Below are 13,121 nucleotides of genomic sequence, written 5' to 3'. Positions count from 1 at the left end.
GGGAAATGGTAAAAGCGCACAAAAAACTTGCAGCTCGAGAGGCACGGTGACAGTCGCAAGGACACATGCCTGTGCCATCAAGAGTAGATGCAAATGAGGACGTTCAACCATTGACATAGCTGCTCATTTCACTACTGTAGCATGCTATAACGAATGGCTTGAAGATTCCCACCAAAGGTATTACGCGTGTTTCCGTCCTGAAATTGAGCAGTTGCATCGTGCCAGAGACCAGGGCGAGAAAAAACTACAAGCCCGCCACGTGTGGCACGCGTGCTCATGACCGATACCATCACAACGGAACGACCAACGATAGGCTGTCACGCGGATTGTCACCAAGGACTGCTTGCTATTGCCTACAGCCGGAAGCAGAACGATGCTCCCGTGTCAACGAGCCGCGCTGATGTCCAGGACTTTCCCCGCCTGCTGGACTGATCTGGAACAATTCGGGGTACACATCAGGTTCGTGCACATAAAGGGGTAAGAGGTTGTGATCAAGGATCAAGTCTGCCTTGTGGACGAAGTATTTTCCTTTTGTGTGACGGCCAACAAACTTCCGTTTGGACTGTAGCCCTAGTTGCGAGTTTCCTGGCGGGATTTTTTTTGTGGATGACGAGGTTTCCAGGCTGGAATTCATCACAGTTTTTGGATGCTGGTGGGAAGAGCACTGATGTGTCCTGGAGGCTGGACCAGCATGCATACCATGCACTGTTACAGCTTTTGTGGAGATTTGTTCCTAGCAGACGATCATGTCTTCACGGGCTCTCAAAGCACATCACGTCGGTGTTTGTTCTCCGTCTCCGTCTCCGAAAATCAGAGGCCAGCAATCAGTACTAGTATCGCACACTTTCTCACCTTTCACTCACTGTACTGAGCATGAATTTTACTGGTAATTTGATTAGGAAAACAAATTTCATGAGCTATTTGGTTGGTCGACCCCTTTTAACCCTAGGGATCATCTCACCTGGGAACTCGCGCGTCAACAGATCCTGCGAGAATTAATGAATGGTTGACGTGTGTGTGTTTGGACTGTGAAGCTGGAGCATCCGCAAGTGCTGTTTCTTTGGCCGTTTGGCAGACACTCGTTGCTCGGTCGATATTGATCTTGATCTCCGTTGTGAAGTGGCCAGTGCTGCATTGCGAAACAAAAATTGAGTGCGAATTTGGAGATCCCTGCAGTTCGGAGTTCTGACAGGCATCACAGCCTTGGTGCAAATCGAGCAGTGCACGGGGACTTCAATCTACATGAGACGTGAAGAGTGCATTGTTGTGCTCCAGTTCGTGACTCCTAACTTCAAATGTTGTCGAAGGAAGTGACGATTTGGTCGATGATGGAAATTCTTGTTCTTGCTCAAAGGCTTGGTCGACTCTCGTACCAAGGCCGAGAATATGATTTGCCTTTGTGGGAAATGCATGTGATTGGATTGGACCAGGATTGAAGGCTGGCAGAGCACGAATCGGGTCATCTTCACGAGATGTAGACGGCATGAACGCGAGGGGTCGCGACGTCGTTCGCCGCCTCGCGAACCACTCCGTCAATGGCCGCAACTGCCTGGTTTTGTATGTGGCGAGTTTCAAGAAATGCACATTCGGCCTTCCAGTAAACGACTGAGAAATTGCCGATGCGGTTTCGAGGCAGCACTGGCCGTATAAAGGTACGCTCGGCAAGCATAGTAAGCGGAGCAGCGATCCGGGGCTGGCGAAAGCGTGACTGGGACCGGGCAGATACGAAAAGCAGGGCATCCCTCCGGAGATGCTGTCAGTCGACGTCGGACTTTGTCAAGAGGAGGCAGTCCAGCATGGATGTGCTCCTGTATCGCCTGGCCTGCCTTTCCCGCCGGTCGCTCAGCTGCCTGGTTAGACTGGCACTGGCACCACGGCCGCCGTGGTCCGGAGCGTGCGGAGGATGTCTGGTCTTAGTCAGTGGAGCTGAGCGATCACCTCGTCGAATGGCTGATCCGCGGCAGTCAGCAAGTAAGACAGAACGGGAAATTCATCAAGATGCGGCCGTGGATGGGTGTGAAGGCGCGCGCTGCACAACAGAGCCATTCCCTGCGTGCCCACGGGTTGCGTGGCAGGCAAAGCGCCGTGCTCGCCGTTAGGGCCTGATGCACTGTTCTTGGGGGGCCACAGAGTGGTGACAGAGGCCTGCTGGCCCGCTGGCTGCTGGTATGGGCGCGACGACTTTAATTCATCGGCAGCCCGCCGGCTGACGATCCCATGCCAAATCAGCGACGCTGGCATCGCGCAAATCCGGTCGCTGGCCGGGCACGAACGTCTTCGCTCGTTCTGGCGCGGGATCGCCTGCACGCGACGACCACCGGTCCTCCTTCACCTCGACTTCAAAGGACGCGTGCCGCTCTGCAGCTCAACCTCCTCCTCCAGAAGACGCACGACCGCAAGGCGCACAAGGAATTGTGGACGCTGGGCTGAAGAGGGCGGCTGTGGCGCCGGAAAGCCCTACCCACCCGGACGAGTACCCAATATCCTGGGGCCAGGATGCGCTTCATCAGACGTGGTTCTCAGCAAATTCGTCCCAGTAACAACGTCAACGATGCCGACATTGTCATCCAGATCGGGACGGTGAAGACGGGCCTCAAGGCATCCCAGCTGGTCGGCACCAACGTCCGCAGCCTTCGCTCTTCAAAAAGCGCCGCCGTTCTGAGAGGACACGGCGACTTCGATGATTCCTTCAACGAGGACGACGAGGACAAGGCACTCGAGATCTTTACACGAATGCAAGACTCCTTCTCCCCTACAAGAGCAGGGCCACAGCCATGTGGCCCATGGAGTCCTTACTCTCCTGATGATGCCTATCCTTACGCTGGCCAACCTAATCCGCTGCATTCCACCTCAAACGGCACAACCTTGCCTTATTCACACCGGGAACCATCTGCTGCAGCGCGTCCCGCGTATGCCATCCCTGGTCGTCACCCATATTACATGTCGCAACAAACCTCTGTTACGGGGGACATGGCGCCTCGCAGTCCCGCGCCTACCATTTTTGACAACGTTGCCGATCCACCTTCGCTTCACCGGCTGCCCAGTGCACCAGATCTGGGCGACGATAGACACCAACGGGCCACCAAAGTTCGGAGGTCGTCGACCAAGGCGCAGTCCAACTCGCGGGCTTTAGATCTGGTGCACTTGTTTCCTCAGCCAAAGCCGTCTGCTCCACCGCTTCCCTCACAACCACGGCCTTCGCAATCTCCATCAGACATGACCGACTTTCATTTCTCCAACGCGTCTGACCGCAAGCTGAAGAAGTTGAAAACTCCCACCAGCTCGAGGCCCGGCACCAGTGCAACGAGTTCTCGTGCGAGCAGGCCATTCGATGAAGATATCCTCGATCAGCACAAGACCAACGTACGTCGGCCTCCGAAAGGCATTCAAAACTGGTTCGATGCATATCTGGATGACGATGATGATGAAGAGGATCTCGACGACGACGTTGAAAAGCCCGAGCCGCAAGAGCTACCTGGCGACGATGTCCTTCCGCCTGCGTACAGTGGACCCCATCGCCATATGTCACGGGCGAGCGAAAAATCCGTCAGTGGGCCACGCACACCTCATGATTCCCATCACCCGCCTCCGCAGAGTGTGGAGAGCGCATTGGAGCGAGCAAAATTGAACCGCACGAGCCGATCAAGCAGATCTGACAGCATTCAGTCATCGCATTTGGGCAACCGGCGACATCATGCTCAGCCGAGACTTGCCGCATCCACACTTGACCAGGAGAGCATTCTGTCTTTGACGGAGTCAGAATTTGAAGAGGAGGATGACGAGGAGGAGTCGGATGAATACGACAGCGAAACGGAGGGCGGAGGCAGGGGACGTGGGAATCTACCTGCCATTCGAGATAGCATTTTCGACGACCGCAACATCATGATTGCAAGTGCATCTGCATTAGACGTTGTCCGGGTGTCGAGGCCGACTCAACTCAATGGGTCTCGGATCAGCCACCAAGAAGACAGCAAACGCAGCTCCGCCCGCTCATCATCGTCTTCACCAGAAGTCCATCGACGCGATGTGCCACCGCCACTGCCGTCTCAATCCCAACGACGTCCATCCTACCAAGTTACCGCCGATCCTATCGCTTTGCGACGCCTGAACGGGTTGAGCCTGGAATCAGCTTGTACGACAGGAACGACAGAGACAAGCAACACCGGCATGACTACGGAGACACGGAGCTCAGGTACTTCGTACCAAGATGCCGCTGATCGTTCTCCTCAAGACGCGCTACACATGGTCGCGATTACGGAAGAAGAGAAGATGCTGCTGGATCTAATGCGACAAAAACGAGTGGCGATGCAGCAGTTGTCATTTACGGAGGGTTATCAGCTGGCATTGCGAACAGAGCAACAACGACTGGCAAAGCGTACAGCAACCGCAGAGGAGCGTGCTCTGAAGCATTTGAAAAAGAAGGAGAGTGTCGAACAGAACCGCGCAAGCGAACTTACTAGTACTTCGTCACAGACCCCAACCCAGGATACTGAACTGCGTCGACAGCTAAGCTTCATTCGCAAGGAGCAGGTTGATGATCGCTTCCAGATGGAAAGGTTCCTAGACATGTCGCGACCTCCGGCGCCGCTATCTTCGCATCCGCCTTCGCCCAACGAGCAGCGGAAACCGAGAGCTCCCAGTGGCGAAGTCCTGCCAGCCACGCGGTATTCTCCCGCAACATCCACCCAGCCTACAGACAGCGCTGCTGACAAACCTGGCTATTTCTCAGCAGATGACTGTGAAACGGAATCTGTACGCCTGAGAGTCAAACAATTCATCTCGAGCAAAGGGGCGGTGCCTCCACTGAATTCTGGCATGAAGACAATGCGTCGGCATACCGTTCGCCAACCTTCCAGCGTGCCCCCTTCGCCAGTGATAGAGGAGGTGCAAGGCGCAATCCCTCCTCTTCCACCCAGGAGTCCGGAACGCAACGTATACCACTCACGCTCTGGATCTCAATTCACCGTGAGCACGCTCACCCACAAACCATCCTGTTCTTCGCTCCATGATGAGCCACGAGACAGATCTCCAGTCTCGTGCTTTAGCGGCCACCACTATTCTAGGCCATGCCCTCCCCATTCACCACACCCGTTGCCGGCAGATCTTGCACAGCACGACATGGTTCTCCTCCCGGCAAAGCCATATGTCCCTGGATCTGAAAGAGAGCTCTTGAAATCGACATCGCAACCTCAACTTACTGCTCAAGATCCTCCTCGTCTTTCTGTCAACTCAGCCTCACCATTCGCCAATCTCATCAACGCTGCTTCGCGTGTAAGCGTTCAGCACCCAGCAGTTTCTCCCCAGACCCCTCAATACGACTGGCCGCGCACCGCCTCTTCCACCGATCTCCGTCCTGCATCAGCTCATGGTGGAGTCCATCAAATCGAAATCACGAAAAATGAGAACGCACCGGGCAAACAAAAATCTCGAGACCCGCTGCCAAGATTGAACACCGTAGACTCGGTGCTCGATTCAAGAGCCAGCATGCTGAGCATAACTTCTGCTGGCGAAGAAGTCCTGAACGCCTGGGCAGAGCTCGGAGGCGGTCAGGACTGTTTGCAGACCAAGGTGAGAAGTAGTAAGATGCACTGAGGTCTGGGCTTGGTGTGCTGTTTGGCGGGACCATCGTCTTCGAAACTTTTGAGGAAGGCGCAAGCCGCCGCGACATACAACGCGCGCCTCGAGCGCGTCTTTCAATTCGAATCAAGATACCCAACTTGTATTATATATGATGGCGGTCTTTCCGTCTCAAAATTAACGTTTGTATATTCTGTGAAATAGGGACTGAAGCAAATGCAAGCTGTCCATTACTACTGTTGTTCTGTCTACTTCACGTTCTGTACTGCATCTGCTTCTCATTCGTCGTGGCTCAAAGTCCGCCTGGCTGGGTATCAGGTGGCAAGAGCGAACTTCTTTTCCGATGGCCTAAGTGCGTTGAATCTGGTGAAGCAGCGCGTTTCACGCCTGCCTTGTTCCCTACAAAATTGCTGCTCCAATCCCGCACTCTTCCCAGCTTGGCCATAGTCGGCGCCGAAAGACCGACGATGTCCTTTGACAACTTCACGATAGAGGTGTTGTTCCGCGTGATCCTCTTGCTGAGGCTCTGGCCATAGACGTTGCTTCTGAATGTGCCGAGAGCAATATTCGAAATCATAAGTAAGTCACCGATTCTCACCTCATCGAGGACTGCCTTGAGACTGGAGCGATCCTCAGACCTGGAAGGAGCGTTGGAGCGCTGGCTGTCTGTTGGCGGCAACCAGAAGCTGATGTTGAAGCCAGCTCTGGTTTCGTCACCGACCAGAACCTCGACGATATCCATCTCTGCAGCACGTTTGCGCAGCCTTACCGTGCGTGGTGGTTGGGTTGAGATGACACTGGCCAGAACGTTGATAGTCATGGTCTGTGGGTGAATAGAGTCAAGATGGCGTGCTGTAGGTATCCGCTTCAAGTCTGTGATGTATCCTGCAAAGTTCACGATCTGTTGCTGATGCTCGTCGGACGCATCCGTTGAGATCGAAGCCGTCGTCGGAAGTGATGTCGTGACATCTGAATTGAAGGAAAGTGCACTCACAAAAGTGGTCTCATCGTATGTGGAATAATCCAGAGGCGCTGAGGCAATCTGTGAAGAGTCGAGATTTTGTAGTGCTGCCAACGAGTATTCGAGAAATTTCACGTGCTCTTGGTCGGGCTGTTCTCTTGATGCATTGTTGAAAGACAAAAACTGTGTTGCTTCTGGTTGCTTCTCCGGTTCAGCGTCCTCGTTGAGAGGCACGTGTCGCCACTTTGCAATGGGATGAGATGCCGTTGCTTGTGTCTTAGTGTACAACGAGTTGTCGTCTTCACGATTCGCAAGCCCAAGATACCGCCGGATGCGAAGACATATTGCATGGTCATCGTCCTGCTCCGACCACTTCGACCAGTCTATTGCGGACGAATCAGGCGCTCCGGCCAGGAAGATGACACAACTTGACATAGCCGTGGTCGTGCCGCGCATACGCCATTCTGGTGCTGCCAGCTGTCGTATTCCTTCGATGTTTGCTAGAAACCACGCTTGCCTTTTTTACACGTCGTTCGGGGGTCGGATTTGGTGGACTCGGAGTTACGAGAGTCCGAGAGGTACATGCAGTGAGGTTGATAGCATATACTCTTGGTTCCCCATTCGTCAGCAGCAAGTGAATGAGTCTCGGGACACATTATTGCGATTGGAGTTGGAGTTTTCTTTTGTTCTTTGCAGGCAGCAATCGCGTCGCGCTTCGTGGTTTCCCGACCAGCCGCGTTCTATAAGTCATCGCGTCAACCCCGCGGAATTAGCGCCGTGGATCTTATAAGATTGATAACCCGCCCGCTTCGAAATATGTCACCAGGCGGCATGCTTCGTTCCATTTATCGCAGGGTCACGTCAGGCCGCGGCGACGAGGCCATCAAGCTGCGAGATGATGGTTTCTACACTGCCAAAGCTGCAGACGCTCTTTTCCCACGAACAACACCCGAGATCGACGGCGACGAGTGCCTGCACGACTGCGCGAGCTGCTCGATAGCGTACCCGAGGAAATTCGCCATTGATGAGGAAGACGAGCTCTATGGGTTTATCAACGGCTTCGCCAGACACCTCATTGTGGCCACTGGTGAGACGGATTGGGTGCGATCAGTGGAAGATGTCAAAGGCAGCGTCATGGAGGCCGTGGGCGAGCACATAGACAAGGTCGAAGGAGGGAAATTGATGCTGAGTGCCAGCAACATCCCACCGCCGGATATCTCAGGCAATCACGTTGGACCGTATGGTGTCGATCGACCGACGACAGTGTTGCTCATGCCCTCCTTCACCTACATCGAGAATGTCACACCCAAGCACGTTCCGGAGCTGATCAAGAGTGTCATAAACACTGCTCCGACTGCAACAATGCCACTCGATGCTGAGGAGACCCAAGACTCCAATGGCTCTGCCAAGGAAGAGGGCAATGGTGATGCACCACACACCCCTCTGCCATCTCCTCCAAAGGACCTTCCTGCTGGCCTATCTCTCCGCGCCTGTCCCCACAAGTACATCATCTTGCTCTGCTCACAAGCAACACGCGATGCCCGCTGCGGCCAATCCGCACCACTCCTCCGAAAAGAACTAGAACGACACCTGCGACCTCTTGGACTCTACAGAGATCTTCACGATGAACGGCCCGGTGGCGTGGGAATCTACTTCATCTCACATGTCGGCGGCCACAAGTACAGCGCAAACATGATGGTATATCGCCGAGCCGAACCGCGGCGAAATGTGCAACAGCAAATCAACGGCACCGCGAACGAAATTGAAGGGGAAGCTGCACAATGTATTTGGCTTGCCCGGATACGGCCGGAGGATTGCGAGAATGTGGTGAGGTTTACAGTACTGCAAGGCAAAGTTGTCAAACCAGAGCGCCAGTTGCGCGGTGGCTTCGATCGAGAGAAGGGACTTGTAAGCTGGTGACGTTAACGTCGAGTCGACTACTACCTAGAACAACTATGTGTAGCTTCACAGCACTCTCAAGCCTGAATGAACCCTGCTACATGAGTGCTTACGCTGCGATCGAGAGCCCTCCCCCGCTACGTCACGATACTGTCGAGAGAATTGTCTATCGCACGATGCATTACTCGATGCCCTAGATTGCCAATATAGCGACCTCGAAGCAAGTCTTCAGTAGTAATGAAACGTCCAATGCTCCAGCGAGCAACGCTTGTTACGACTCGTATGAGAAACGGCTTGCATGAACCATATTCAGACTTTCCAAAGTACCGCAGTGGCAGCAAGCTTTCTGCACCTTCACGACCCTGCGAACTATCTCCGACACGAACTTCAACCTATATTGCAATGAAACTATAACATGACGTTATCCGAACTGTGAACATGCGGAGTTGCGTCTGAAGATATGCAAGGGGGTCACCTCATCATAATCGCTTGAACATCGGATCTCAAAAATCTGGAACAATAGAAGTACAAAGTAGCAAAGTTTCGAATTCGCCGAAGAGGGCGGCGATTCATTGTCAATTCTATTCTGCCTAATCAACCGCCTGCTTTGATCACTCTCATATCCAAGCGAGCGTGACAATCCAATGCAGACAGTAGTAGGTCCGTCCTCATCTCTAATATCTTTACAGCAAACGCACAGTAAAGACTTCCTTCCATCGTGCCAGTCCAGATCGACGGCGAAATTTTTGGTGTTCCCCGTCTCCATGCCTCTTCCCTCGCGCCATTTGCAATGCATTCAAAGTGGTATAATGCTGATTAAACCAAGAAAGCGCTCATTTGAACGAGCCAGCTCGTGTTCCCCAGCTCCCTTGCCATGCAGTTTGTTGTCATCAATTCGTGAAACCATGCGTTAAGCTCGCTTTGCTTCGCTTCTCTGATGCCGTCCGTTATCGTCTGTTAAGCTCCGATAATGCCACCAATCTCGCCCGGTCCTGCCTCGTGGTGTTGGCTTGAGAAACATAATAAAGAGTGTTTGAAATAAAGTCGGGGTTCAGACTAGTAGCCAGTGATGGCTGGGCGTGTCAGGGTAGACGGGAGAAACCGCGAGAAGATGTTGGCTTTTTGTTTCTTTGCTGGTATGTCGGTGTGCTCGAGTGGCAAGCTGTGGCTGATGATCGGTCGCGCTTGCTTATACTGAAGCTCTGTGCTGGGCTCATTGTACGAAGACATGAGGCTTGCGGGGGACGATGAGCAAGCGTAAGAGTCAGCAGATACGGATGAGGCAGCAGAGTGGCTTCGAGTTGGTGGAGACAGCGAAGGCGTTCTCGATGGTAGTCGAGATGAGGAGTTCGATGAGCCAGGATAGTACATCGTTTGCTGATGTGTGTACTGGCCCATCGACCTAGGAGATTCGTAGTAGCGGGAAGCTTCCATTGCTGCCCGACTTTGTTGTTGGGCTGCAAAGATGAGCTGGCGCTGCTCGTATGCGGCCAGTTCCTCACGCTGGCGCTGCTTCTCTGCCTGGCGAATCTGATACGATCGGATTGGAGCAAGGAAAGGCTCGAGATGGTAGTAAAGGTCGTCCTCAGTGACCCTCAGATCCCATTCGAGCAAGCCCAGAAGCTGCTTCTCCATGAGATTGACTTCTGTTAGGCTGAAGCCGAAGTTGTCGAAGCCTCGTACGGCCGTATAACGAGCCCAGTGCTTGTTCTTCGGCGACGAGTCGTTGAGGTTCTTCGCGGCAAGGATAAGAGCGGCGAGGAAGATGCGGTGCGCGGTACATCGCATACCCTTGGCGACCGGAGGCAGACGCTGTTGTAGTCTGCCAAGATAGACCAGGGACGTCATTAGCGTCGGAACTTGGACATGTGACCTCTCCACGAGGGCCGTGATAAACAGTTCCAATGACGGAAGAGCTGGCTCGAAGTAGGCGGCGTTTTGCTGTTGTTGTGGAGGAGTGGTTGGAGGTGTGGGTGGAAGAGCCTTGTTGTTTGTCGAGACTGGCTGGCTGCCTTCGCATCGAATGACTTGTGCAGCCTTGATGGCAAGATAGCTGATCATATCTTGCGACACAGGTAGGTAGATGAAATGTTGCATCGCAGCAGCATTCTGCTCGGGTGTTGCGGGTGAGTATGCCATGATCGTTGCGTTGCTTGGTATGCCGTTGCTGGATCCAAATTTCCGGTGTTGTTGATGGTGCCAGTGGCGATTGATCCAAGAACTGACGATGCTATATCGTCGAGGGGAGTGGGCTTCTGCCTATTGTAGATAGTAACAATAGGTATCGTGAGGTCGAGTGATGGCTGCCTATCACAATGGGCAATTCACACGATGCGGTCGACCAGACAATGAAGAGCTCGTAAGCTCGTTGGCGACAATGGTGATTAGGATCCAGTTGCAGCCTGGCAAGAGCTCGAAGACCAAGATTATTAGGCAGATGGGAAGAGATCTAGGTGGGCCAGGATCCAGCGGTGTAGGGTACTTTTTGGTTTCGGGCAAAAACCGGGACGACGAAGCGTGCAAAGATTATAATTCGGTCCGGCCAGCGGACTAGGTGCTAGATATATCGAAAAATTCCAATCGGCCGTTGGCAGGTCGTGTGGTACTGATGGCTGCACAAGGCTGCGATGGCTATGCTGTACCTGACGGCGGGAAGAGGTTCAGTGCAGCGTGGCGTTTCCCTGCAAGCTGGGAAGGAGTGAAACTCGTGGGTGGTGAATTAGGTGTCGGCGAGAGGGCGAGCGATCGGTACAGATCGTTTGTGGTGAGGAGTGCTGGAAAACAACGCCTGACGAGCGGCGCGCTTTATTAGATACTTAGCCATTTCCTGCCACTGATACTCAATGCAGGAGGTCGCTGGCGCGGCAGGTTGGGTTTTTGGTATGTGACCCACAGGGACGTGGTGCGCGCATGATTGGCCGGGATCGCCAACCAGCTGAGGGCCAAGGCGCGTCGCCACCAAAGCTCCGAGCGAGTAATTTGACAGCACACGCTGCCCGCTTGTTTCAGTCATTACGTGCAGAGCGCCACGGCCTGCTCGCGTTTCACGTTAGCAAGCCAACGGCCATCGTAGACGCTGGCAGTGTCGATAGGCTCTCGAGCGAGAATTGCTCGTCGCAGCGCGTCGCCAAACCACCCGCCGACGCAGACACGACCGGGGCATGCCTCGCTCGCCGCAAGGACGCAGCTGTCGGCCAGCCCTGACGTCTCAGCGTCCGTGGTTGACAAAGAATCTGTACCGAAGATTGTAACGCGAGGGGTCTGCGCCGGACTGCGACTAGCAGATCTCCACGCTGCCACCTTGGGCCGACTCCAGCACCTTGTGACACGCGCTCTGGATGCGTATCTCTGGGGTCGACGACGTGATGACCTGCTGGGGATCTGGTGGCCTGGGGCCCGCTGGCGAGCTGGTGATCGCGCGTATCAGATAGCGAGACGTATACTCTGTCGCAGGCGAGGACAACACGCTCTCCGCAGTCGATGCCACGCTCTCTGACCGCCAGTCATCTCGTGCCGCTTGCTCGCAGAGCGATATATTGGTATCCACAGGCCGAGCGACTCAATCGCGGCCCACTGCTGCTGCGCGAGTGTGGCAAACAGTGACCGCAGCGCGTTTGCCAGCCCGCGGGGCGCACAACGGCATGCACGCGTCTCGAGTCGTGGACGCGTGCCTGAAGTAGAACATGGCCCCCATCAGGGCAGGGAGCTGTCAAGTCGGAGGAGTGATCGTCGCTGGGCGGACATCTCAGGCGAGTGGGTGACCTCGAAGGGAGAGTCGCAAAGCATGGGACCAGCCGAAAGGTTGGAACTCTAAAGCTTCTCGGCCACCATTTCTTCATAACGTCGACTGCCGACCTCCTGAGTGAGACAGGTCGTCGCATGCCAAAACGTGTTCCTACTGGTCGTGGCATCACATGTACTGGAGCCGTCTCGACCGTCGCGCCGTCCCTGTCATCGTGCGCAAGTCTATCACTTAGCCTTTGGGGTGCAGCTGTCGTCCGAAACCTGCATGTGCACATTCTCCCCCAAGCCTTGCGCAGTTCCTTGTGGTCCTGTCCAACACATGTGTGAAGCCTCGCAATAGTGATACGTCAAATTGCGAATCTCTCTCGAGCAAGACACGGCAAGCCTCCAACTCCAACTCGTCGCACAAAGACCCGCTGGTTCATCTCCGCCCACATTCAGCTTCACCCTCGCGCGGCGGGCTGGAGTTTGTGCATGATCGTCTCTGCTGGACCTGGCTTGGGAAAGTCGATCATCCACCCAGCATATCCTCAGCGGAAGTGCAAAGCTTCACGCCTTCGTGGCCCTTCGAGGAGCGGTGTACTTTGGTTGCGTGGCAATGTGACAGTGATGAGATTTCGCGTAGAGCATTGCGCATCTCCGGCCAGTACGCTACTCATTGTGTCGTCTTGCTATGTTTGTAGCTTGTGCCGTCTTTGTGCAAAGGGTCCAGGCGAGTCGCCGTGGTGGAGTGTTCGCGTTCAGCCTCGCGTGTCAGGAGTAGCCGCCTGCTCCAATTCTGGCCCTCATGAAACAGCCGCCTGTGCAACAGAAGTTGTCCCACTTCATGTGCATTCACACTTCATATCCTGATACTATGCAAACGGCGCTATCTATTTTGAACTTCGTAAACAATTCAGCAAGCGCCTGTACCATACCTGGTGTTGCAATCTTTGACTTT

General features: G+C 54.3%; 4 protein-coding genes across 4 annotated transcripts; 2 read left to right on the top strand and 2 right to left on the bottom strand.

Moving 5' to 3' along the window:
* Positions 1–2,496: 2,496 nt before the first annotated feature.
* Positions 2,497–5,592, top strand: RHO25_009573 (uncharacterized protein; the record flags this gene model as incomplete). The annotated part of the gene is made up of 1 exon (XM_023601104.2): positions 2,497–5,592. One exon carries the CDS (start codon positions 2,497–2,499, stop codon positions 5,590–5,592), a length of 3,096 nt encoding a protein of 1,031 aa, XP_023453587.1.
* Positions 5,593–5,869: 277 nt separating this feature from the next.
* RHO25_009572 (uncharacterized protein) lies at positions 5,870–6,973 on the bottom strand (the record flags this gene model as incomplete). The annotated part of the gene is made up of 1 exon (XM_023601103.2): positions 5,870–6,973. The coding sequence occupies one exon, from the start codon at positions 6,971–6,973 to the stop codon at positions 5,870–5,872; it is 1,104 nt and encodes a 367-aa protein (XP_023453588.2).
* A 381-nt stretch (positions 6,974–7,354) lies between these two features.
* RHO25_009571 (uncharacterized protein) lies at positions 7,355–8,458 on the top strand (the record flags this gene model as incomplete). The annotated part of the gene is made up of 1 exon (XM_023601102.2): positions 7,355–8,458. One exon carries the CDS (start codon positions 7,355–7,357, stop codon positions 8,456–8,458), a length of 1,104 nt encoding a protein of 367 aa, XP_023454138.1.
* Positions 8,459–9,493: 1,035 nt separating this feature from the next.
* Positions 9,494–10,576, bottom strand: RHO25_009570 (uncharacterized protein; the record flags this gene model as incomplete). Its single annotated transcript, XM_023601101.2, has 1 exon — positions 9,494–10,576. One exon carries the CDS (start codon positions 10,574–10,576, stop codon positions 9,494–9,496), a length of 1,083 nt encoding a protein of 360 aa, XP_023454137.1.
* Between the last annotated feature and the right edge of the window lie 2,545 nt (positions 10,577–13,121).

The sequence above is a fragment of the Cercospora beticola genome, chromosome 6, assembly GCF_033473495.1.
Source record: "Cercospora beticola chromosome 6, complete sequence".
In the NCBI taxonomy this organism is placed as follows: Eukaryota; Fungi; Ascomycota; class Dothideomycetes; order Mycosphaerellales; family Mycosphaerellaceae; genus Cercospora; species Cercospora beticola.
Note: the sequence above shows the minus strand (reverse complement) of the source record. Positions and strands in the feature narration are given on the sequence as shown.